Source organism: Gorilla gorilla, chromosome X, assembly GCF_029281585.2.
Source record: "Gorilla gorilla gorilla isolate KB3781 chromosome X, NHGRI_mGorGor1-v2.1_pri, whole genome shotgun sequence".
NCBI lineage: Eukaryota > Metazoa > Chordata > Mammalia > Primates > Hominidae > Gorilla > Gorilla gorilla.
In genome coordinates this window covers 123,164,022-123,190,299 of record NC_073247.2, presented here as the reverse complement: position 1 = coordinate 123,190,299, position 26,278 = coordinate 123,164,022, and the positions used below count along the sequence as shown (strand labels likewise).

The 26,278-nt window shown below is 40.1% G+C and overlaps 1 protein-coding gene across 1 annotated transcript in view; it reads left to right on the top strand.

The window, feature by feature from the left end:
- Positions 1 to 595: 595 nt before the first annotated feature.
- The window catches only part of DCX (doublecortin), a 109,167-nt gene continuing 83,484 nt past the window's right edge, over positions 596 to 26,278 (top strand). Inside the window, exons 1-3 of the mRNA XM_004064716.5 lie at positions 596 to 657; positions 2,368 to 2,753; positions 11,411 to 11,751. Of these exons, the coding sequence (XP_004064764.1) occupies positions 2,390 to 2,753; positions 11,411 to 11,751 (705 nt within the window). The 5' untranslated portion in view covers positions 596 to 657; positions 2,368 to 2,389. The remainder of the gene's footprint in view (positions 658 to 2,367; positions 2,754 to 11,410; positions 11,752 to 26,278) is intronic.

Genomic DNA, 26,278 nt, shown 5'->3' with positions numbered 1-26,278 from the left:
TACACCAAGCTGATAGATTTGGGATGTCCTTTTTACTTCTATCTTCCATAATATTCTAAAATTATTTTCCCTTGTTTTGTTCCTATCCTACTTCCTCTTAGTCTACTTTGTTGACTTCATTAAAAAACAAAAAACAAAAAACCAGTTGTTGGATACTTGAGCTAAACTGCCTTAAAGAATCTGCAGATTTTATTTTATTTTATTTTTTCTCTCAAGAGGGTAAAAGGAAGAGAGCTACAATTTCTAAGAAGCCTGGCTTGGCTGTCTGAGTCTGGCCCCCAGGCAGATTAGGCCAAGGTTTTGGCCAAGTGAAATTGCCGATTTTCTAAAAGAAAGGGCTAGCACATTGCTCATTAGAGCATTCTGATTTTGTCTGCGCAATCTTTTTGCTACCCCGCAATTTCCTGTTGGTTATAAATGAAACCTTTCTAGCTGTTAATGCAGCCTGTGAATTTTTTTAAAAGCATGTAATTAATCATAGGAGGTTGGGGGGATTCACTAAGCCTGAGTTACATGGGAGAAGCTGGACAAGGCACTAGGACCTAGAAGGCATCTATCCACCCTGGCAGGAATTTCTTGCTTGGAGCTCAGACAACAAAGGCATAGAGAGATTGGTTTTCTTTCTCTCAGCATCTCCACCCAACCAGCAGAAAACCGGTGAGTGGGGCTTTTAAGTGATTTTCAAGAAGAATGTAACAGATGTCAAACGGGAAAAGCACAAGGCAAAGCCTGCTCTCTCTGTCTCCTCTTCTCCTTTTTTGCCTTATTCTATCCGATTTTTTCCCTAAGCTTCTACCTGGGATTTTCCTTTGGAAAAGTGAGTTTGATGTTCCTTTGTTTTCACTGTGATGTTAATTTAGAATAATACTACCTCTGATCCTAAAGCAAAGCAAAGCCTTACTGGCACGCCTGGGGAAATGTTTGCTACTTGCCTTGAGGAGGTGGGGTCTCTTACCACTGCAGGTTGTCTGACAGAGACAATGCTGAGCTCAGCATAGGTCATGGTGACATTGGAAAAAAGGAGGAATTGAGCCTGGCAAACCCATTAGGCACCAGTCTTTCTTATCTCCTGTCCTCCTGGTCCCTTGCAAATATATTGATGTGGCAGTGAGTAGCAGCTGAGCCCTGCTTGCTTTGTGAGTCCTTTTATCCCCATCTGTGAGATGCATGTTAATAGTTTGGCTCGTAGGATGTCACTACATTTGCTAGCATTTGTGGCTTCAGTTGTATTGGGTTTCATGTTTTGATTGTTTGGGGTTCTTGGTGGGGGAGGGGGTTCAACAGAAGGGAGAAAAGCAAAGCCTGACAAATGAACATCTTTTCTCAGCTAATGCACCTGGGCAATATACAAGTTTGGGGTGAATTGCCTGCTGTGAGGGTAAATGTCACTTCAATTAAGGTAGAAACCCAGAACAATGAAAGGTGTGCTTCCTTCTAAAGGTCCCGTATGCTGTTCGGAGAGTCATTTGTGAATCTTTCAACAATTAAATTATTCCATTAAGAGGTGTTGCTGCGTCGGTGGGGAGGGGGTGGAGCACCTGGGGGGGAAAAAAAAGGATTTTGTGAACAAATGGAACCGGGGGAAGACAGAGCTAATAACTTGTTAAATAACTTATTTTTCTAATCCTTTTTCCCCCCAGCTTATTTCTTATGAATGTCGGATAGCTGCACCAGCTTGGTGGGGAAAGGGTTTGATGAATAGCACAAAGACACTGGCTGTTCCCTGGAGGCTGTCCCTTTAAAGGAGAATCTTGGTTTATTCTGGGGGGGAGGGGATGCACACATTAGAGTAGGAAAGAGGGCTTGGAATAAAATGAAAACACTCCCCCTTCATAGTCATTGTACTGAAATTCAAAGACTGCTTCCTAAGCTGGAGATGCTAACCTTGGCTAGCTCCTTCTGTTCTCTTCAAGGGGAATTTTGTCAGGCTATGGATTCATTTACAACTGTTAGTCATGTGGGCATGTGTGAGGAAACAGATGCCAGTTTTAATGTATTTAGCCCGAAGTTACAATTTGATAGGAGCCACTGTCAGTAAGTCTCAGGATTTTCAGCTATTTCAAAATCTCCCCTTCTCCTCTGTCTGTAACAGTGCCAAGAGTGCCTCCCTCTCTATCCCTTACTCCCAACCCCCACAACCACCAGCACCCCCGCCCAGCCCCTCCTTCTTCTCTATTAAGATCAATATTCCTGCAGGTCAGGGGCAAGCAGCAGATGGGTCACAGGCTTTTTTCAACCAGTTCTTTTCACAAGCAGCAGATTGCAGATCTGGATCTGGCTAATATTTAAAATCCCTTCTTTTTTCCTTCTCCTCGTCCCTTTTTGTTTTTGCCTCTCTTCACCCCCATCCCTTTCTCCAACGCTCAGGTCTCTGAGGTTCCACCAAAATATGGAACTTGATTTTGGACACTTTGACGAAAGAGATAAGACATCCAGGAACATGCGAGGCTCCCGGATGAATGGGTTGCCTAGCCCCACTCACAGCGCCCACTGTAGCTTCTACCGAACCAGAACCTTGCAGGCACTGAGTAATGAGAAGAAAGCCAAGAAGGTACGTTTCTACCGCAATGGGGACCGCTACTTCAAGGGGATTGTGTACGCTGTGTCCTCTGACCGTTTTCGCAGCTTTGACGCCTTGCTGGCTGACCTGACGCGATCTCTGTCTGACAACATCAACCTGCCTCAGGGAGTGCGTTACATTTACACCATTGATGGATCCAGGAAGATCGGAAGCATGGATGAACTGGAGGAAGGTAATTTAAATAGTGGGTGGTGGCCGTTGGTGGGAGGTGGCATCATTGGTTATGGTTACATTCTTCGGTTGCTTTGAAAAAAAATTAGGCAATGTATTTTTCAAAACACCAGGTTGATTGATGCTCAAATTTCTAATGCTATAGACATCAACAGAGCCATTAGCAATCACCCTTCAGTCTCTGCTGAGGTTGAAGTGTGAATGGTGGTGATCATGCATTGTGCTTATCTGCCAGGGTATAAAAAGGAAAATCTTAATTGTAGCATTTACTCTAGATTTTGTTCATAATTAACTCTGAGTAGCACTATTGAGGCAGAGCATGAAATCATTAAGGGTATAACGAGGAAGGACATTTGGTTGGGTTAACAGAGAAAATATTATGCCCAAATTTTCTTTGAACTGCTGAGAAATTATTTGTGAATTGCAACTCATTGGAAATATGCACCCTAAGAGCAGGATTTCCTGGACATATTCACAGAGGATTATTCTTTTAGGTAAGTGGTTGCGGCTCAGCTGTTGCTTCTAAAAAGCCTATTTTAGGGTGTGTCCCTAAGGCTGAGGTCATTGGGAGAAATACCAAAGAAAGCTGTAGGTATGTCTGGTATTTTAATAAAGACCATTCCTATTAGAATAGGATTTGACTCACTATACCTAAATCCCCTTATAACCTCTATAGATTTTTGTGTGGCAACTAAATTTTCTGAGTAGATTGCCAAAAATCCCAACAACCTGCGTACCCACCTCAAAATAGGGAAAATCCTACCTCTTACCAGAACTTACCCAGCCATAGAGTCTTCTTTGTGGTCATTTAGAAAATAGATCTTGGGTCACATTTTTAACATTCTATATTATCAAATCAATTATACTGAGGATGCTTCCCTATTTTTAAATTGGTGGATATAACACATGTGATCAATTTGACCTAATACAGTGCTTTAAAGAACAGCTTCAAGGAGTGGTGATAATTAATGTGTTCTTCCTCAAGCCCCTCCCCCATTATCCAGCCCTCTCTCCTCACTCCTTTCATTCCCTGAGCAAAGGTGAGTTTAAAGCAGGCAGATCTCTAGAGTAACAAAATTATGAAATAACTAACAAGGAAGGAGAAATAGCACCTTAAAGAATTTGATGTGGGAAAAACCTGCCTCTGCTTCACTGCTTCTAAGTTTCTTGTGTTCCTAGACAAAGGAGAATGAGGGTTTCCTTTGTACAAGACACTAGTTCTCTCAAATAGCTGCTGTTGCCCAAGTTGTCAGGCAAAGTGATTGGGACCAGTTACTTATAAAAGACAGTGTCCATATTGTTGCTGCATCTGAGTCTCAAGGTTCAAGTTTGACTTTCTTTCTTTCTTTCTTTCTTTCTTTCTTTCTTTCTTTCTTTCTTTCTTTCTTTCTTCCTTTCTTTCTTTCACAGAGTTTCGCTCTTGTTGCCCAGGCTGGAGTGCAATGGCATGATCTTGGCTCACCACAACCTCTGCCTCCTGCCTCAGCCTCCCAAGTAGCTGAGATTACAGGCATGTGCCACCATGCCTGGCTAATTTTGTATTTTTAGTAGAGATGGGGTTTCTCCATGTTAGTCACGCTGGCCTTGAACTCCCGACCTCAGGATCCACCCTCCTCGGCCTCCCAAAGTGTTGGGATTACAGGTGTGAGCCACTGTGCCTGGCCGAGATCTTTCTACATAGCTAACCTTGAAAACCAATGCCTAGGAAGCTTAGATTATTTCATCATGTGTTCGATGGACAGGCAGTGGTTAATCCTACGCCCTTCCTGACCATCGAAGGACTGGCCATCCTGGTGCATGTCTTAAAATAAAGGAGAGTCACAGCAACTTCGAAGGGTTTGAAGCTAGGTCGAGGGAGCTGTCCAACAGAGTAATTGTTAGGGTGTGTCTTTTGTCACTGTAAAATCCACATCTCAGTCAAATTTCAGGGATTTCTCTGTAACAACTTTCACAGACAAAGCACCCTGTATCACCCAATATGTCCTCATTTCCATGAACTGTGATATTCTAAAGACCACAATAGACATTAGGAAAGAGTACTGAACCAAGTGACATTGTATTCAGACCAAGTATTAGAATATTCTTGTGTCTGATATAAGAGAGGTGTTATGCACAAAATTTCCCCAAAATCCATTTTTTACATGTTGATTTTTCTCCCTAGATATGTGTGTGTGTGTGTGTGTGTGTGTGTGTGTGTGTGTGTGTGTGTATTGATGTATCACGAGGGGCTGGTGATAATCTCTGTTCAACATAGGTAGGCAAAAAATGTAACTTTGAAAAGACTGCAGCTTTCTATTCCCTTGATTCCCTTTGAGTCATATTAGATTGAACTCCTCTTATCTGTCACTCCTGGGTGCAGTAGTACTTCTTGGTGAATTCCTGGACTATGTGAAGTGTGAATAGGGCTCAGTTGCATTTGTTCACATGTCATGTACAACTACAAGGCACAGTGGACCTCAATACCCTTTTAGTCCTGAGTACTGCCTATTCAGTCAAGAAAATTCAGGGCTATGTCTGGGATAGTGTTAAGAAATGTGATCAATTTTCCCACTGCCACAGAGCCAAATGGGAAAGGGCACTGGGATGAGGAGGATGAAGACAATGTGTCTTTTTCTCTCCTATTTTATATTTTAGAACTGCCCATCTGGGAATGGAGGACAGACTTCCCGGTGTGAAATATCAGGGTCATTGGGTTCTAGTCTTAGAGGCAGCAGATTATAATGAAAACAGAAGTCTTTGGACTCAGATTTGGTTGAAATCCAGGATCTGTCAGTGCTAGCCTGTAAGACCTTGAGGAAACCATCTAGATTCCCTAAGCCTCATTTTGTCATCTGTAAAGTGGGAATAATGGCTTTGAGGATTAAATAAGACAGTGGATATAAAGTGCATATTACTCTGCCTGGCACACAGTAGTGCTTAATAAAAGGTAGTTATTATTGTTTGAGTTATCCTAGTTTATAGCTGGTTAGCTACATGATCATAGGTTTGTTCTTATCATTAATGTGACTCATGTTAATTATTTTTAAAATAACTCTTTAAAAAACAAACAACTGTATTAAGGTATAATTTGCATAACATGAAATTTACCCATTCAAGTGTACAATGATTTTTAGAAGATTTATCAAGTGGTGCAACCATCATCATAACATAATTTTGGACCGTTTTCATTTCCTCAGAAAGAAACCCTATTCCAATTAGTTGCCACTGCATATTTTCTCCAATCTCTTCAGCTCTAGACAATGGTTAATCTACTTTCTGTCTCCACATATTTGCCTATTCTGCGCACTTCATATAAATTGAATCAAATACTATGTGGTCTTTTGTGCTTCTTTGACTTAGAATAATGTTTTCAAATTTTATCTGTGTTGTTCCATGTATTGGCACTTCTTTCCTTTTTGTTGAAGGACAATATTTCATGTATATGTAGACCATCACATTTGTGTATCTCTTGTGAATAATATTTTTAACTGTAAAATGGGACTAGTAACACCTGCCTTCTCTATCCATTAGGGTGGTTGTAAGGTTAAACTTAGATAATAGATATGGAAACATATTGACAAGGTAAAATTATAGCTACAGGTACTATTATTATTAATGATGTGAAAATACTAATAATGGAAATAATAATAATAATGATTATGACAATGATTATGTTAGTAAGGGATTATAATGATCGGTGGTTTCCAAACCCGGCTGCCTTCCAAAATCTTTCAGAGCTTTAGAAAAATATTACATTCCTGGGCCACACCCAAGATCTATTGAATCAGAATCCCCAGGGCTAGGGCCCCAGTGTTTGTCTTTTTACGAATCTCCTCACATGATTTTTATGAGCACTTAGACTTGGGAAGTATTAGACTGGGTGATCTTGATGGTTCCATTCACCTAACTAAAGTGGTAGGAGTTTTGAGACGTGCAGAAATCTGTTTTAATTTTTTTCTTTTTACATCTTAAAGGAATAATAGAGCATAGAACACACTGTGTTTTCAAATGGCCACATTATTACATCTTTAGCCTAAAAATAAATGAAATTTAAAAATAATTGGTTAATAATCACTCTGGCCTTGTGACACTCCTTTGTCTAGTGCCTCTTGTCTACGGTTTTCTGCTAGATACAGAAAGTATCAAGGGAAGCATTTTGGATCAAAGGTTATTGATGTCGGTTTTCCCATAGTCCTTGGGTACACCGAGGGTCTTAGTGAAGCCATGTAGGATGTGGTCCTCATTAGCTGTATCCCAAGGAGGTCAATGAATAAAATCCACTGCTGGGTTTTCCTTTTGTCATGTCTTTGTTTTTTTTATTATTTTTTTTATTTTATTTATTTTTTTTAGAGTCTTTCTCTTTCCCTTTATATCTGGTCCAATTCTTTCCCCATTTTCTTGTATGTAAGTATCCAGATCAACCTTGGGGATATCATTTATGACTAGCCAGCTTTTCTGAACCCAAATTGAGACAAGTTCAAGAGTTATTACACAGACCATGGGACAGAATATTTACAATTGGAACAGTCTTAGAAAATCCAAGCTGTGTAGTCACACTGGCTATGATCCAGTTCTTTTACCACAGCTCATATGTTTCAGTGAGATGAATCCACCTTCTCACTAATTTATTCTCTAACTACTAAAGCAAGTACATTGTCAAACACAAGAATTTTATGATACCTGGGAGGGATGCATTGCTAATAGATATGATAATCAAATGTCATTTAATATTTTAATATAATACAGTAAAGTGTCATTTAATATATTCCTTCTTGAGTCAGGAAGCCCTGGAGAAGAGGAGAAAACCCAGGCAGAAGCTTGCTTTTGCACTGAGAAGATACAAATATATATAAAATGCTTTTGAAAATGCAGCCTTCTTAAAGAGAAGGGAGGTAGACATTAGATCATCTCCAGCCCACAGCTTGTTTCATTTCTGCCCTTTCAGCTGTGCTTCCATGATTTCATTCCTTATCCCCTCACCCTAAAGCAGGTTTTTAGTTCCAGCCAATTTGCACCCTGCTTGGCTGTGAAGCCAGCTTTCCCTCTAGGCCCCCAGCTGGTAGGAAATAGCCCTTGGAAGCTGTGGCAGGATGGGAACCCAGCTGTGTAAAGGTGCGACACACCTCATCCAGCTCCAAGTGCCAGGCAGCAGGAAGTGCAGGAGGCACTGAGCTCTGGCAGCAGACATTGAAAATGCTGGCAAAATCAGGACAAGGAAGTCTTAGTCTAGCAAAGAAGCGCATTTGATGTCTTTCTAGCAGAAGTGAAGAGTCCTTGGAGGTGGGCAGCTATTTTCTTAACATTTAATTATCCTAACAGCTTTGTTTTCTGAAGCCTGTTTGAGACGGAAAAGAGAAGAAGATTCCTCCTTATAGACTCTAGGACCTAGAAGGGACTCAGGTGTCACCTAGTGCATTATCTTTGCTTTAGAGATGGCAAAGCTGAGACTCGGAGACATTAAGTGGTTTCCCTGAGGTCACACAGCTTTTAAGTGCCTAGTTGAGATTTGAATCCAGGTCTGTGTGACTCCTGAGTCATCACTCTTGATGACGATAAATATCCTGCTCTCAGCGGGCCTCTGCAGAGGCAGCAGCAGCTTTACTGGGTGTTAGCATAAATCTACATTTGGCATTTGCCACAACTGGAAGCCTCCTTCCAACCAGCAGGAAATCTTATCCTTGAATCACAGGCCCCCAGCAGTGCTCATGTCATATCATAATCACAGCTCAGTTCCTAGATGGTTGCCCTTGATACCTTCTCTTTTTTTTCCTCTTCAGCTTCTATTCCTCTTTTTAGTCTCTTTCTCTCAGCATTTTTTTCCTCTTTTCCTCTTTGCTCTTTCCTTCTTGTTCTTGCCTCTATTCCATAAGATTAGGGGCTTAATAATAACAGAAATTTATCAAGTGCTTACTATGTTCCAGGCTCTGGGATCAGCATTTTATTTTATTTTATTTTATTTTGAGATGGAATCTCACTCTCTCCGTCACCCAGGGTGGAGTGCAGTGGTGCGATCTCAGCTCACTGCAACCTCTGCCTCCCAGATTCAAGCGATTCTCCTTCCTCAGCCTCCCTAGTAGCTGGGATTACAGGCATGTGCCACCACGCCCAGCTAATTTTTGTATTTTTAGTAGAAATGGGGTTTCACCATGTTGCCCAGGCTGCTCTTGAACTTCTGATCTCAAGCGATCCACCTGCCTCAGCCTCCCAAAGTGTCAGGATGACAGGCATGAGCCGTCGCACCTGGCCATGGGTTGAACACTTTTTATCCATCATCTGATTTGTGCCCCACAACAACCCCACAAGATAGGTATTCTTATTATCACCCTTGCTTTGCAAAGAAGAAACTGAAGCCAAGGGAGGTTAGAGTGCACAACTAGGAAGTGTTGGGGACCCCATCCTGACTGACATCACATCAGCTGCGCTTTTTCCATTACTCCATATTCAGCCCAACAAGAGAGTGGAGTGACTAAAATGTACCACTGGAAGGTGCTCAACATAGATTTGGCTGAGGCTGGGCCCTCTGGAAAGTTCTTGGGTGCTATATGATACTATAGCTGTCAGTCATTATGTTCATTTTCATCTGGAGACGGTTAATCATACTCATACTCCAGAGGCTTAAGAGGTTTAAGAGATGGGAGCAAAAAAGCCCAAAGTCCTAATAGGGCTATACAGCTGACTCTCCAGAGACTGGATGAGTGAAATCATAAATATATAGCTTCACACATTTCCGCACCACCATTTGTCTGACAGTTTTAAAGTACATGACAAGTTATGGAAAACATCTGACTCAAAGGCAGTGACCTCCTGCAAGGTGCCAGTGAATCTGGTGAACTGCTAAGTCAAAAGACCATTTCTAGGGTTATGGGGGTTATTGGCTGTGAATATATGGAGACACTAAAAGGGCCCCTTCCTTCATCCTTTTAAGTCAAAAATTAAAGACCCCAGCCTATAATTACTTGGGTTGGGTTGAATTAACCAGCAAGGGAGTCAAAGAAATCAGAGCTTCTCTTGGCTGGGGTATTGACCATCTCATCCTGGGTGTCCATGTATGCACCAAGTGGGTAAGGGTGCCTATCCTCACTTAAAACCATCCCTTTGTCCCCCTGTCAAGATAGAACTCTGGGACTGAGGGCAGCTTTGGAAGTCACTTTGCTTATGTTGGATGCCACTTACCCTCCCCCTCCACACACACACGCACAACACACACACACACACACACACACACACACACACACACACACACACACACACACACACACATAAATGTCCTCAAAGGTACACTAGAGATTTTGACTGAAACTTCTCTTAGCATTACTGAGAAATTTATTCATTAACATGTCTTAAAGGATTTGGTGCTATGGCAAAGCAATAAATATTTGCAAAGGGAGTGAATTATCAACCTGGTGTTTCTGAATGCAGTTCTCCTGCTGAGACCAAAGGAGAGCCATCAGACTATAATTGTGTTTAATGCTTTCTGTGCACTGGCTAGGGTTTATTTATTTATTTAGGGTTATTACCGATGACTTAAGCCTGATTAAATCACACTGTTTCTGCAGCTCAACCTCTCAATGAACTTCTAGATACCTTGAGGCTAATGTGTTTTACTCAACGAATTCAACCTTTTCCAATATTCTCTTCCCCAGGCTGAGCCTATCTCTTCCTATTTTCTTCAGCTCATAGTCCCAGGTGTCCAGTCCCCTCCTCTTGCCTCTGATCCCTGCATTTCTTTTGTGATATTAGTCATTTCCTCTAGCCCAAGGTAAATGTGAAAATTACACTAGATCCTTCCAATCTATAAATCAGGCTGTATAATGTATTCTCACTTCTTTACCTCATTACTTGTGGCAGCCAAGGGTGAGCACTGGTGAAGATGACCCTGAATACACAGATCTTATGTGCATCCTTTGAGAGGATGGAAAGATGAAGGGTGAGTGGTAGAAACATGAGAGTATTTTTCAAGCAAAAGCTAGGGTGTTTATATGTACTGGTTGTTATTTAGACAGTTTCTCTACCTAGTGTATCATAAGGAGTAGAGGACACACTTATACACACATATAAACATTCAACATATGCACACACATTTCACATTTCAATATTCCATACTTGGCCATATACTCTGTGCAAAGGACGACCTGGTTTCTTATCAAGTATGTATGTATGCCTGATATACAAGGTTACTTGGTTCATTTTAACTTGGCATAAAAATGTTTTAACTTTGAAAGTTTTCCTTGGTTCATAATATCACAAAGGGATGGGACTTTGAGTCCAAAAATAGGACAGGGATTTTAAGAAATAGAGATGTTAAAAATGCTCCAGTAATGCCCCTGAAAGCTAAACATCCTAGAAACTAACATAAATGTTTAAATTCCAAAAAAAAACCATATCAAGCTTGGAACTCCACTTGTTATATTAAATTTAGACATGCTCCTTGTCCTTAGAACCCTTAGCTTTACAGAGTTCTTCAACTAGGTGTGTCATTATATTGAAGGATGTTTTGAGAATTACTCTTGAATTTGGATGAGCCAAGTTTTTAGCCCAATTAGAAATTGCACCTAAGGTTGGTTAGTATCACCATTTATTGAAAAGTTCTACTCCAGTGTCAGTGTGTATTAGTTTGGTTAGAATAATCCATATATCTGCTATTAAACTAATCACCTAATCACTTATTTCTTGCCTTAGGGGAAAGCTATGTCTGTTCCTCAGACAACTTCTTTAAAAAGGTGGAGTACACTAAGAATGTCAATCCCAACTGGTCTGTCAACGTAAAAACATCTGCCAATATGAAAGCCCCCCAGTCCTTGGCTAGCAGCAACAGTGCACAGGCCAGGGAGAACAAGGACTTTGTGCGCCCCAAGCTGGTTACCATCATCCGCAGTGGGGTGAAGCCTCGGAAGGCTGTGCGTGTGCTTCTGAACAAGAAGACAGCCCACTCTTTTGAGCAAGTCCTCACTGATATCACAGAAGCCATCAAACTGGAGACCGGGGTTGTCAAAAAACTCTACACTCTGGATGGAAAACAGGTAGGTACTTTTTCAAAGTACTTTTCCCATTTTTTCTAAATTCTTAGATGATCATGTTATACCTAAAATATCATTTCTTGTTGACGGACTCTTCCTCCACATCTCATCATCACAACCTGATATTATATGTTTCATTTGGAGAAAAGGTATTTTCAGCAGGCAAAGCAATGAATCAGGAATCTGAGGCTTTGAAATTCAATCTGCTTCTGATTTACCATGCAGAAAGGTCACTTAGCCTCAGCTTCCTTATCTGCTATGAAAGATGTGTTAGAACCTAGGTTCTATGAATTCTTATGAATATGAATTTAGCTATTATATGATGCAACCTTCATTGTTCAATACATGTGACTGAAAATGATATTTGCCCGTTCATTACTTTTTAGATACCCTCACATTGATGCTCAGCATCTATTTTGATAAAAGGAAGTTGAAGTGACCTTCATATGCTCTGAAAGAAGTCAGATACGGGGAAAGCACTGAAGCCTCTGGCTCGTTGTCTTTGCCTCACACTAAACCATATTTATTCTCTTTCTCTTTTCCATATGACATAGCTGTCTTAATTTGGTTCCACTGATGGTTTGTGTGAGAAAGGGACTATTTCAGGATCCTAAAATTAGCCCAAGAAAGATGCTGCCATCTGTTCCCCCTCCAAATCAGGTTCTTCATGTCATTGGTTATACTACTAAAGTGCCACCTATATTAATATCTGGGGAAGAATGCAGCCAGGCGTCGCCATCAGACAGATGCACCATTCTCTTAAGCATAGGGAGCTGTAAATATACAACAAAAATGTTCCAAGGGAATTGGAACAGTGGCTGGTTCTGTTGGCTCTAAAGGGAATCCTGGTCTCCCATCAGAAAAGACAAGTGTGGATTAGTATCAGTCCATATATTCTACCTCTTAAAATGCCTTTGGTGTTTAAACAACTATACAGAAAAGTATTCTTAAAAGGCAGATTCACTATATATCAAAGTTACTGATGAGTGTTCAAATGCAGACCTGTGCCTCCTCGTATAATTTCTGATAATAATGTGTGCTCCAGGATTTTAAGTTTCAGGGAAAACTCACCCAGGTACTGTGTACTTTTCAATTTTGAGAAATATTTGGCTTTGTTTCCCATCATTTTGCGATCTGAGAGCTACCTGGACACATTGGTTATACCTGACTTGTGTTTGTTGTACTGAAGCAATGGGTTTGTCTGTGATGTTGGGAAAATCTCCAATTCCCAAGCATTTCTCTAAGAGTGTCTATCTTCTAAGCACCATGTATGTAATAAACAGGAGCTGTCTAAGTATAGGCCTGATTGCCAAAGCCTCATCTCAGAGAAATAGGACATAGAAAGTTTAGAATCATTGGATCACAGAGTTGAGAATGACTTTAGAAGCCATGACATTTAATCTTCCACCTAAGGCATGGATATCCTCTACAATCACTCTATAAGACTATAAGACAGCCTATTTCACTGTTCAACAGCTGTGATTTTTAGAGTTTCTTTATATTAGGCATAAATCTGATTCCCTGTGCCTTCAGCCTTCTGAAGTAATATAGGAATACACAAATCAAAAACATAAGACTGGGATTAAGAAGATTTGGACTTTAGTCTTGATATTGTCACTTAACCACTTAACTGTCCTGAACCTCACACTCCTCCTCTGTACAAAAGGACTGATCACACCTGCCCTGACCATGCTCACAGGACTCTTATGAGGATCAAATCAAATAATGGATATGAAAGCACTCTGTAAATTGACACATGGATATATATACATACAATTCATCATTAAATGAGATTTATGGCAATTTTCATATATTAATAAATGTTAGCTCTCCTTCTCCTACTTTATTTATTTATTTATTTACTTTTGGAGACAGAGTCTCACTCTGTCACCCAGGCTGGAGTGCAGTGGTGTGAATTCGGCTCACTGCAACCTCTGCCTCCTGAGTTCAAGCAATTCTCCTGCCTCAGCCTCCCAAGTAACTGGGACTACAGACACACGCTGCAATACCCAGCTAATTTTTTTGTATTTTAGTAGAAACGGGTTTTCACTGTGTTGCCCAGGATGGTCTTGAACTCCTGAGCTAGGACAATCTGCCCACCTTGGCCTTCCAAAGTGCTAGGATTATAGGCATGAGCCACCATGCCTAGCCTCTTCCCCCTACTTTATCTCTATCATTCTTATTATAAATTTCCAACATTTGTGAATATATACCATGCCTTGGCATTCTGCTTTTGTTCCAAATAATATATAAAGGGACACCTCCATCTCCTAGGGAAGCAAGCTCCAGTCCAGTGATGCATAGGGTTTTGTCCTACAGCGGGCCATGCAGAGTGGCAAGCTCTCTCAAACTCCTTTAAACATCAGTTCCCTTTCTTTGGGGGACATATTACAAAATACCAGCATATGATATGACATTCATATAGAGAAATAGAGTGGTGCCCAGTGGATCTGAACAATGCCCTTTCAGGCATCTGTACCTCTGTATATACGTTCCCTTTCTTTAAAATGTCTTCCTCTGCCCACCCCGACCCCTGGAGGTCATCTTATAAGACCTGGTTCAAATATCACTTTATCTTTGAAAATTTCTGTCTCTGCTAAGGAGGGTAAAAGCAATCCAAACCTTTTTTTTTTTTTAAATTAATGCTAAGCTCCTGGTATATTATGGATGCTCTATAAATGTTTTTTGATTGAATGAACTGACATAAACAGATTCTCAGATGGCCCAGGTAGATGTTTTGAGGACCGTTCTTTCAATTCCCCGGACTTTATCCTTAGGTCTTTCAGAAGAGATGGGGGCTTCCAAAGGAGTGCATATTCCACCTGGTGGCTTCTATCTGGTGGTTTACTTGGAAGTCACTGAGGGCAGACATTTAAAGCAACATTTCCCTAAATACATTCTAAGGAGAAATGTCTCCATGTCCCCACCCCAAAAAGCTCTCCAAAGAGAATTCTGTGGGCAAATAAGGTTTGCCTTATTTGCAGTAAAATGCTGCAAATTGTGTACCATTCTTGGAGATTCACAGTGCTCATTGGCATATTGAATGCTCTGAGAAGTTCTACAGCAAGGAAATCCATCTCAATCCTACTTAACCACAAACATTTTTAATGAAATATACACACACACATACCCACACATACATATATGTATATGTATGTATATATACACACACACATATATGTAGATATACACATACACACACACACATGCACAGAGTGCACTAGAAAATGTTGTTTACATAAAACACTGATGATTAAGAACTAACTACCGTAACTTTAATGGTAATATTGGTATGCACAGGGTGACCACAAATTAAATGTTGTTTTGTTACAGCAAAGACATTAAATGAAATTTGGGGGTACATGGACAAAACTACTAATTACAAAATAGATGCTGGGTATAGTGAAAGTTGGTGCCAAATTCAAAATTTTGGAGCTCAGCTCATTTCCCAGGTCTGGTGATGACAGCACTAAAGTTAACACCTGTCAATCACTTTGATTATTAGTGGGTATTCGTACTGCTTGTGAATATAATCTTTTTTTGTGGAGGCTGAAGTCACATGTATTGCAATTGCTTGACTTGCTTGGATGAGATTCCAATGCATGTTTTTGGCTACACGTGACACAAGGCACTTAGTTGTAAAGAACAAAGTACGGTCAAGACTATTTGTTATGGAATGATTTATTCATGAAATCAAGGCCATCGCTTGATTTCAGTGTTCACTATAACTGGATTCCAAATCGACCAAACCAGGTGGTTTTCCCTCTTCATATAAATAATGATCAGCTAAAAGAGCCCAGTTGGTTATTGCAAATTTTTTGTTGCTTCTGTAATTGTGTGTATCATTTGACTGATTGGCTTACACTGATTGACAAGCAATCTGCAGACATGGCTCATTTCTTTCTCTCTGTTTTTATTTTGTTTGAATGTGTCTTTTAGAGCCCTTGATCTTTCTAGGGCTTATGTTTGATGTTATAGAAGTTTGGTTTCCTGACCTCTTGCCTCTGAGATATTTGTGGTCTGTGTAGACAGGAAAGCCAACCACCACTAGTAGGAAGACACCCCAATTAATTCCTCACCTCAATAAGAAGTTATTAATGATATAAGAAGTAGTTGGTAGGGCTCTGGCTACTCCCAGGGATTAAAATGGACTTCTAGGAGGTCAAAGAGGACATGACAGAGGATTGGATGGTGGTGCATATTAGTTCACTTGCAGGTGAAAATTGTTCTTTTGATTCCTTGGCAGCTGGAGTGGTTGTGGAGTGTTGACAAAATTATCCAATTATTAATTTCCATAACTAAAGTACACATTGACTTTCATGCATAAAAGTGATGGATACATAAAAACTGGGACCCAAATTTCTGGTTCACATGATAGTAGTAGTTTAATAGATACATGTTCTGGCCTTAAAACTAATTGCAGAGCTTTAATAATAGACTTCCAGCTTTTTGGCATCATACACAGGGGTGCAGCTGCTCTTCACAACATCCATTTTCATGCTACACTGATTGACATCTCTAGATTCAGTTTTGTCCACACCCAGAATCTGTGCAAGTAAAGATTCACTATTGCCTCAATATACATGCCTAAGACATAAGTATGGCCTTTAGTGCTTGTTCTAGCTTTGTTAGGCCAATTTTCAATTGGAAGGATTTATTTTATGTTTTTGTCTGTACCTTTATAGCACCGACTACTTGGATCTGGGATTACAGGTCTCAGAATAACAGAGGAGAGGTTTAAGCCGATTCCAAGATTATCCATAGCCTTGGAAACTAGTACAGGGGTTTTAAGGAAATGGTTGATGCATAATACACAGATGAGAGCATGAGGGATGTTTAAATTGCTGCTTAGTATTCTAGGAAAGACTTGCCCTTTCCACGTTGCCATACAAAAGGACTGGGTGCTGTAAGCACAAAGGCGATTGCAGGAAACACAGCAAGACAGATTGGATTTAACCTTGGAAATGTTGAGTGCACTTACCAAGGTAGGTGTGTTTTTCCTTTGCCTACATAGCCAGTTTTTCTCTCCCCTGTCATCTCTGCTTTCCCAAGTAATATCTGATCTTATTTATACTCCCTGGCCTCCAGCTCTCTCAGAGCCAACCTCTCTCTTCTCCTAGTGTTATGACCCTGTCAGTCAACATTGGGCTCATTAGAAAAGGCCACGTGGGCATAAATTATGCCTCAAGAGGGAGGTTATTTATCTTTGGCCTTCACTTGAGAAGATCAAGGCTGGAAAGTTCGTGTTTTTATTACCAAAATTCTCCTTCCCCAACCTTTCAGAGGTTCCTAGAGAAAGGCTTTGGGAGGATTGGCTTGAACATGAAGTGAAATAGAACAAAGGTGAAAAGCCAGGCTGGGCTCTGTGAAAGGAGGCAGTTTGCAAACTACCATCTCATATGTGGTGGTAGATTTCACACTTTAAAAGAGTGGCCAAACATCGAATATACTGCCCTTCTGGAAAGAAAAGACTAAGTGTAGAATGGTGATCAGTTATTTCTTCAGTAATTTATCCTCTTAGAGTTTTATTGTTGTTGAGATGCTCCTGGCTCTGAGCAGTGACAGAGGTGTGACTTGGCCAATTCAATCAAAAGCTTTGGCATAGAATTCCAGTCTCTTGTGCTGACTAGTCTGTCACTGTCTAGCATTCAGCAAGTGGAAAGAGCCCTAGGCTGGGATTCAGAGGCCTGAGTTTTAGTCTTCACTCTGTTCTTCCCTAGCTATGTAATGTGGAGCCAATCACATCTCTTTTTGGGCCTTAATTTTTTAAGGAGCCTTAGTATATGACCTGTAAGAGTCCTTCTAGTTCCACAATAACAGAGTATCCACCTCATAGTGTTGGTTCTGTCTAGACATGTTTTCACTCTTCTGAATGTACTCTACCTCTCTATGCTCCTAAGGATTGCCAATGTGATGTAGTACTTACTTTGGTGGATACATTGCTTTCCAGGATGGCCTCTAAAAGGTATTTGCATAATTCTTATATTCAGATCTTTCTTGCTGCCTGCAATGACATCACCAAAGAATATTTTCAAACTTGTAATTTTCATTTGACCCCCTTTTCTTTACACTGTGGATGGTATAAGGAGCAAAAGGCAGAGGACTCACAAAACAAAGCAAGGCAAAAGCCAGCCTGCTAAAATTGTGGCAAGTGTTTGACAGTGCCATTATGAAGCTATTTCTATCACAGTGGTGCTATTTTCAGTGCTAGGGAAGGATTATTACTAATGGGGGTGGTTAGCACTGGTGCTAAATGCCTTGCTATTTCTTGAGTAGACTGAAGAGATTCATCAAGTGGGGATTGATCTATCCAGGGATTCAGGCTGTTCCATTTAAAACTGTTGAAGCAACAGTCTTTTTGTTCTTAGTTCTTTATTTTCATCTGTTTCATTATTGTCATTCCTTCAAAGTGGGAGAAAAAGCATTGTCTCCAAAAACAGTTTTTAAAAACAGCTTTATTGAAATATAATCCCCACATTATATATTTCACTCATTTTAAGTATAAAATTCAACAGCTTTTAGTATATTCACAGAGGTCTGCATCCATCACCACAATCAATTTTAGAATATTTTCATTATCCCAAAAAGAAATGCTGTACCCTTTAGACATTGCCCTCTAGTTCTCCGATTCCACTTCCCCATCCCTAAACAATCACTTATCTACTTTTTGCTCTATGGATTGTCTTATTCATGACATTTAATAATAATGGAATCATGTGGCTTTTTGCACCTGGCCTGCCTGACCTAGCATAATGTTTTCAAGGTTCATCCATGCTGTAGCATATATTGGTACTTCCTTTCTTTTATGTGTGAATAACGTTCTATTGTATGGATTTACCGCACTGTATTTAGTCATTTATCTATTAATGGACATTTGGGTTGTTTCTATCTTTTGGCTATTGTGATAATGCTACTATGAACATTCATGTACAGATTTTTATGTAGATATATGTCTTCATTTATCTCGGGTAAATATCTCAAAATGGCATTGCTGGGCTGTATAGTGTGTTTAAAATTTTATGAAACTGTCAAATGGTTTTCCAAAGTGGCTGCACCATTTTCCATCCTTATTCGTATTGTATGAGAGTTCCAGTTTCTTCACATCCTCACCAACACTTGTTATCTTTTTTTTTTATTAGCTCCATCCTAGTGGGTGTGAAGTGGTATCTGATTGTGGTTTTTCTTGATTTGTTTGCATTTCCCTAGTGATTAATGATTAATGATATCACACATATTTTCACATGCTTATTGGACAATTGTATATCTTCTTTGGAAAAATGTCTATTCAGATCATTTTCCCATTCTTTAATTGAGTTATTAGGCTTCTTATTAATGAGTTGTAAGAGTTCTCTATATATTCTAGATACAAGTCCTTTGTCACATATGTGATTTGCAAGTATTTTCTGCTAGTCTGTAGCATGTCTTCATTTTCTTAATGGTTTTCTTAATTTTTCAAGAGAAAAAAGCTTTTATTTTGATGAAGTCTGATTTATTAATTTTTCTTCTATGCATTATACCTTGGGGTCATAGGTAAGAAATCTTTACCTAATCCAACATCTCAGAAATTTTCTCCCATGTGTTCTTTTAGAAGTTTTATATTTTTAGCTCTTAGATTTAAATCTCTGATCCATTTTGTGTTAATTTTTGTGTACAGGATAAGAGTCAAGGTCCTTTTGGGGGAGGGGCACATAGATATCTGATTTTTCTAGCACTATTTGTTGAAAAGAAAAGATAAGGCAGTTTTCTTAATTTAAATTAAATATGAACAGTGGTTCATATGGCCAAGTCCTCTGAAGGTTTTTAGAATTTCTAAGAACTGTGGGTGTGAACTAATGTAATACAGGAGCTTCTCCTATGCAGATGTTGTGGAACAGTACTCTACTCTACAATACTCTACAATACAACTACTCTACAATACTCTAAGGCTGTATCAGTAAGGCTGGCTTAGTCTTATTTTGTAGGGAAAAAAGAGGTCTTGATAGGAGAAGCTAAAATGGGCTATTGTTCCTTGACAGTGCCCCTGCCATGTTCTAGACTCCTAGAGTTCCCACCCAGACCTATCTGAACTTCCCTGTCAAATATCCTATACGCTTCTGGTGATGCTAAACAGGATTGGGGGAGGGGAGTAAGGAGATGTCCAAAATTGTTGGGGTTATTTTCTTTTGTAACATCTTGAGATATAATTCACATATCACATATTTCGCTTATTCAAAGTGTACAGTTCAATGATTTTAATATGCTCACAGATATGTGTGACCATCACCAAAGTCAATTTTAGAATATTTTTATTACCTCTCCTACCCTCTATCCCCCACAGCCCTAAGCAACCACTATTCTACTTCATAGTTCTATAGATTTGCCTTTTCTGAACATTTTGTATAAATGAATCATATTTTATGATTCATATATATACGCTAAGTGACTAGCTTCTTTCACTTAGCATAATATTTTCAAGGGTCATCTATGTTCTGTCATGTATCTATCTGTACTTTGTTCTTTTTTATGGCTGAATAGTACTCCATTGTATGGATATACCACATTTTATTTATCCATTCATTTGTTGATGAACATTTGGGTTGTTCCATCTTTTGCCTATTAATAATGCTACTATAAACATTTGGGCATGATTTAGGTATAGACATATATTTTCATTTCTCTTGAATATATATCTAGTAATAGAATTGCTGGGTGTTGAGGTTTCTTGATGTTCTGTCCCCTAACCACCAAACTCATGTTTCTAAAATATGTACCCCAAGGCATGCTCCAAACAAAGAAATTCACAGTCTTTTTTTTCTATGTAGATATTTGTCCCCCAGAGTTCTTTCCTAAACAATATAGAAGGAAACATGAAGGTTTCTTTATTAACTTTTCTTAAAGCTAGAACAAATCCTAAGAAGCTATTTTCTTGTTCTTTTTAATCTGAGTCCTACCTTGGCCCTCCTAACTTTCCAGAATCAAAGATGCATTCTAAACAGTTGGGACCTTCAATCCAGTGGGTCACAGATTCTCCCCCAAACCACCAAAGTTTCTTATTTTGAAAAAGGAACAGAAAAAGGAGCTTCTAGAATTCCAGTCTATCAATTTTTCCTAGATTTAGAATACTTTTATAATTGATACCACATATTCTACCCTCTTCAGGTCTTGTGATGTTAGCTCATGAGATAAAAAAACAACTTGGGTGTAGGGAGCCACAGCAGGTCTTCATCATTAGCCCAGTTGTCATCGACCAGGACAATTTGCTGTCCAGGGGACACTTGGTAGATATATTTTTGGTTGTCACAACTAGGGAAAGGGTGCTGCTGACATCTAGTTGGTATAGGCCAGGGATGCTGCTGAACATCTTACACTGCACAGAACAGCGCTTCCCCCCACAAAAAAAGAGTGATCTGGCCCCATATGTCTATAGTAGTTGAGAAATCCTGCATTACAGGTGAGGTGCCGGGCAGACACAGCAGAAGATGAAGCTGAAAGGAAGGCAAAGGCAATATTTAGCAATGACCTTGTAAACTGTGTTAAGGAACTGGTATTAGTCCATTTTCACACTGCTATAAAGAACTATCTGAGACTGGTAATTTATGAAAAAAAAGTGGTTTAATTGACTCACAGTTCCACAGGCTTAATAGGAAGCATGGCTGGAAGGCCTTAGGAAACTAACAATCATGACAGAAGGTGAAGAGGAAGCAAGGACCTTCTTCACGTGATGGCAGGAGAGAGAGAGCAATGGGGAAGTGCCAAACGCTTGTAAACCATCAGATCTCATGAGAACTCACTCAGTATCATGAGAAAAGCATGGGAAAAATCTGTCCCCATGATTCAATCACCTCCCACCAGGTCCCGCCTCCAAAATTGGGAATTACAATTCAACATGAAATTTGGGTGGGGGCACAGAGCCAAACCATATCAGAACTTGATTGTTACCATGTGTTAACAGAAGCCAGTGAAGGATTTTTTTTTTTTTTTTTTTTTTTTTTTAGCAGGATATCACTATTGCCCAGACTGGAATGCAGTGGTATGATTTTGGCTCACTGCAGCCTCATCCTCCTGGGCTCAAGCGAGTCTCCCACCTCAGCCTCAGCTTCTTGAGTAGCTGGGACTACAGGCATGGACCACCACATCCAGCTAATTTTTGTATTTTTTGTAGAGACAGGATCTCACCATGTCAGCCAGGCTGGTCTCAAACTCCTGAGCTCAAGTGATCTGCCCGCCTCAGCCTCCCAAAGTGCTGGGATTACAGGTGTTAGCCACTGTGCCAGGCCCCACTGAAGGATTTTAAGCAGGGGAATTATATGATCAGATATGCAGTTTGAGTAGGTCACTGTTGTTTTGCATTTCAGGAAGACAAAACTAGTAGAGAGTCCAGATAGAGGCTGTGTGGTAGTACAGGCAAGAGAATAGAAGGATCTAAATCGAGGCAGCAGTAGTGGAAATTAGAAAGGAGAAAACAAAGCCAAGAAATATTTGTGAGGTAGAAACTGGAGAACTTAGTGATTAATTGAATTTGAGGGTGTATTAATTGTCTATTGCTGTGTAGTAAGTTACCACAAACATAGCAGCTTAGAACAACACTCATTTATTATGTCACAGTTCTGTAGGTCAGAGTTAAAGAAGGCTTGACTAGATTCTCTGCTTAAGGCCTCACAAGGCTGAAGTCAAGGTGTCAGATAAGATAGGCTTTTATCTGGAGGCTCTGGGAATGAGTCTGGTTCCATGCTTGTTCAGGTTTGGGGCAGATTTCAATTCCCATGTCCTTCTTAGATACAAGCTGAGAAATGTTTTCAGCTTCTAAAGGTTACCCACATTCTTCTCACATGTCCCCTTCCATTTTCAAGCCAACAACATACATCAGATTGTTCTCATGCTTAGAATCTCTCTGATTTCCTTTTCTGCCACCAGCCTCAGCAAATTCTCTGCTTTTAATGGGGTCATGTGATTAAATTGGTCCCAACTGGATAATCTCCCCTTTGATCAACCCAAAGTTAACTAATTTGGTAACATTAATTACATAAAAAAGCCCTTTTGCCATGAAACATAACATAATCATGGGAATGGCAACTCATAATTATAATTCAAGGAGAGGAGAATATACAAAGGTCAGGGTCATTGAAGGGTCATTCTTAGAATTCTGCCTACCACAAGTGAGGGAATTGGAGGACTCAGGTGACTCTGAGGTTTATGGTTCAGTTATGTGGGTGGATGGTGGGGCCATTCACTGAGGCAGGGAAAGCCAGGGCAAGAAGTAGGGTTATTTATTTACGTATTGACAGAATCTTGCTCTGTCGCCCAGGCTGGAGTGCAGTGGCATGATCCTTTCTCACTGCTGCTTCAAACTCTGGGGCTCAAGTGATCCTTCCACTTTAGCCTCCCGAGTAGCTGGGACTACAAGCGTGTCTCACCACACCTGGCTATGGGGTTTAGATGCATTGAACTTGGGGTACTTTGCTACATCTAAGTGGAGACTCCAGAAGGAGAAAGTGATAGATATGGATCTGGAACTCAAGAGAGAGGTCTTGGCTAGAGATATAGGCTTGGGAGTAATCTTCAAACAATGGTAGTTAAAATCAGGTAAGTAGATGAGCTTACCAAGGGTGCATGTGAGAAATTATCCAAGGAAAAGGCCCCGTAGACATTTGCATTAAATGGGTGGGTAGGCATAAGAGCCCGGGAATTGCTAGAGAAAACCATGGAGAACTAGATGAAGATGTATCCAGAGAACACTAAAAGGCAGGTGCGGGCAGCTGTGTCAAATGTAGCAGACAGGGTCTGTTTCAGATAAAGATTTAGGATACCAAATCAATAAAATCCAGATGATTTGAATAGTCCTTATTGCTGGGAACAGAAAGCAAAATTCTCCAGTAGACCAGAGGGCAAACCTTGGCTCATAAAGACTCTCAGAGGTGACTAGGCAGATGGAGCTATGACTGGGTCAGGCTGTTGTATCTGTTTCTTGGCAGCTTCCCATGCTCCAGATCTATCAAAACTAGTCTGTCCAGTGTCCCATTTTCTCTTTGCTAACTCTTGTTTTATATGTAGTTGGTTGCTAAAATGTCCCATGTAACTTACTTATGTCATGTATACACTATAACATATAGAGCTAGCCCTTAGTCCAAGTGTGTGCTCTTGTCTTATCTTATCACTTAAAGTCCTAACTCAGATAAATCAGACATTTTCTGAGTCTGATTTTCTCAAAGCCTTCATCATAGTTCGTGGATTTAGTTGGTAAGGCTCTAACAAATCAATCCTCACTGTGTTAGCTCCTATCAATTTAGAGCACATTTCTCAAATTACGTTATGTGTAACACTAGTCTGATCAAATATTCTGTGGTCAAATAAGTTTAGTAACATTGCATAGTATAGTCTCCACTTGGAAAAAAGACTCCAAGAATCCCTCTACAAAGAAACCTGCTTGTGTTTAGACCAGTATTCCCCAAACTTGTTTGAACACCAAACCTTAAATATAAATCTATGACCATAGGGTAGAATGCACTTCGGGAATCACTGGTCTTTGCCTCAGGTATTTATTTGTATTTTAATTAGAGAATCTTGAAAAGGAAAAACCTTCAAGGCTGAAAGGAATAATTAAATTGAAAGAAAACAGGCACCACTGCATTTTGATAGGGCTTATAAACTAAATCAAAAAGGGCTTTGTTGATAGAGTACCAACAATCACTTCAAAGGTAACACCAATTCACCCATGGTAAAGGCAGGACTTCAGAGCATCCATCTCTGATATAAACTATAGAAGGAAAAGGAGAAATTGAACAAAAGGGGCAAATTTTCTAGAAGATGTTTGAATAGTCCCCCAAAGTTGTAAGAGGTTAGGAAAATCCTATTGATCATAGGCATTAAAGTCTGGCTTCTCTAGCCTTAGTGGTAAAGAGGAAGTAATATCAATTGCCAGTTTAGAAACTTCACAGTAGATTTAGTCCTGTACAAACAAGCACTCCTTCCACTCACCACACCATGCTGCAGAGTCTCACTGGAGGAATCAGTCAGGTTTACTAATTAGACTTAACTTCCATAAGTAGTGTTTACCATTTAAATAGACTGCACACTTTCTATTGCACCAAGCCGATACTTCTCCAGCTGGCAATAATTTGGAAGACCCTAGGGGTCTGAATGGCTCGCACAGCATGATAATATCCCTTAAAAGAGGTTTTGAGCCAGAGACCAGCACCTCTCTAAGTCTCTTTGTGTCTGCATACACACACTTGTGCCCCTGTTTCTTTTAAGTATTGGCTGTCTCATCTGATGAGGTCGTATATAAATATTTATATGTCAGAACATTTCTGGTCTTCCTCACCAGAGACATTACAGCCTTGATAAAAAGCCTCCCTCTGGCAGTATTTGCCTCCACAGTTTATTTAATATGGCAGTTGATAGGTGAACTTCCTCTTGCTGTTTGCAAAGAGAATGGAGCCTTGCCTTGCTTGGAGTTTCAAGTGTTTGACTTGTCTCCTGCTGGGAATTGATGTTTGTGCTTTCCCAGATTTCTCTGATTAAAAGAAGTGTGAGTTCTCTAGCAGGTCATCCTACCCTTTAGATTTTGGATCTTTAGGAATAGTTGATAAACTTAGGAATGCATTATGCTTCTGGTGGGCCCTAGGCACTTTTGCCTTTGTGGATCTCTTCCTCCACTAAAAACCAAACTACCATTGTGCTGATATAAAGATGTGTATATTAATATTACATTTTAAAGCATTTTTACCAACCTAAAAGTTTATTTATGTTTCTGGTTTTCAAAGAAATTAAACCCTTTTCATGGGTCCATAACAGTGCTGTGGGCCCTAGGCACTTTGCCTACCATACTTAACAGATAATCAGCCCTGGATATACAGAGCTATCTGATTTCTGGGCTGGCATTGTGAGGTCACATGGGCTAAGCTTAGACTCACTGAAGGTTTAGTCTAAGAATGCGGTAGCTTCTTGGATGTACCAGCTACTAATTGAGATGTACCAAGGAGTGCTTCTCCCCTTCCTTTGTTCTAACATGTGTTACCCACTATACAAAGCATGGTAATAAAACGCTGTCAATAGTCGGCATTTTTTTCTGGCTCGGTGGACTCAGAGTTGGGAATAGAAATCTGCCTCCTCAGCATCTTCCAGGAGAGGCTTCTGGGAATGATGGATGGTGTCATTCATTTTCAAGCTGAAACTGTTTCTTCCATTTAGCCTGTGGTCCTACAGAAGGCAGCTGAGTGAAGGTGGAGTGAAAGTTGATTAGCAATGGGATGAATTACTGCAGTTCATCCAGAGAAAAGAGGGTAGGGCTGGTTTTAATCCATGTCTATATTAGTGGTAGTTAATTTAGGCAGCTCTATGTCAACCCCAACTGTAATCTTCCTTAGCAACAGCCACCCCACCCTGAAGTAGGGTTCTGAATCTGACCACTGCTGTCACATTGACTGCTGAAGAGTCTGTTTCCTAACGGTTTACCAATAAACCCTATCTGGAAGCTGGTGGTGGTTGGGATTAGACACGAACTGATGTAAATAGAAGATAAGAATTTAGAGGGGAGACTCTCATGGGGTTT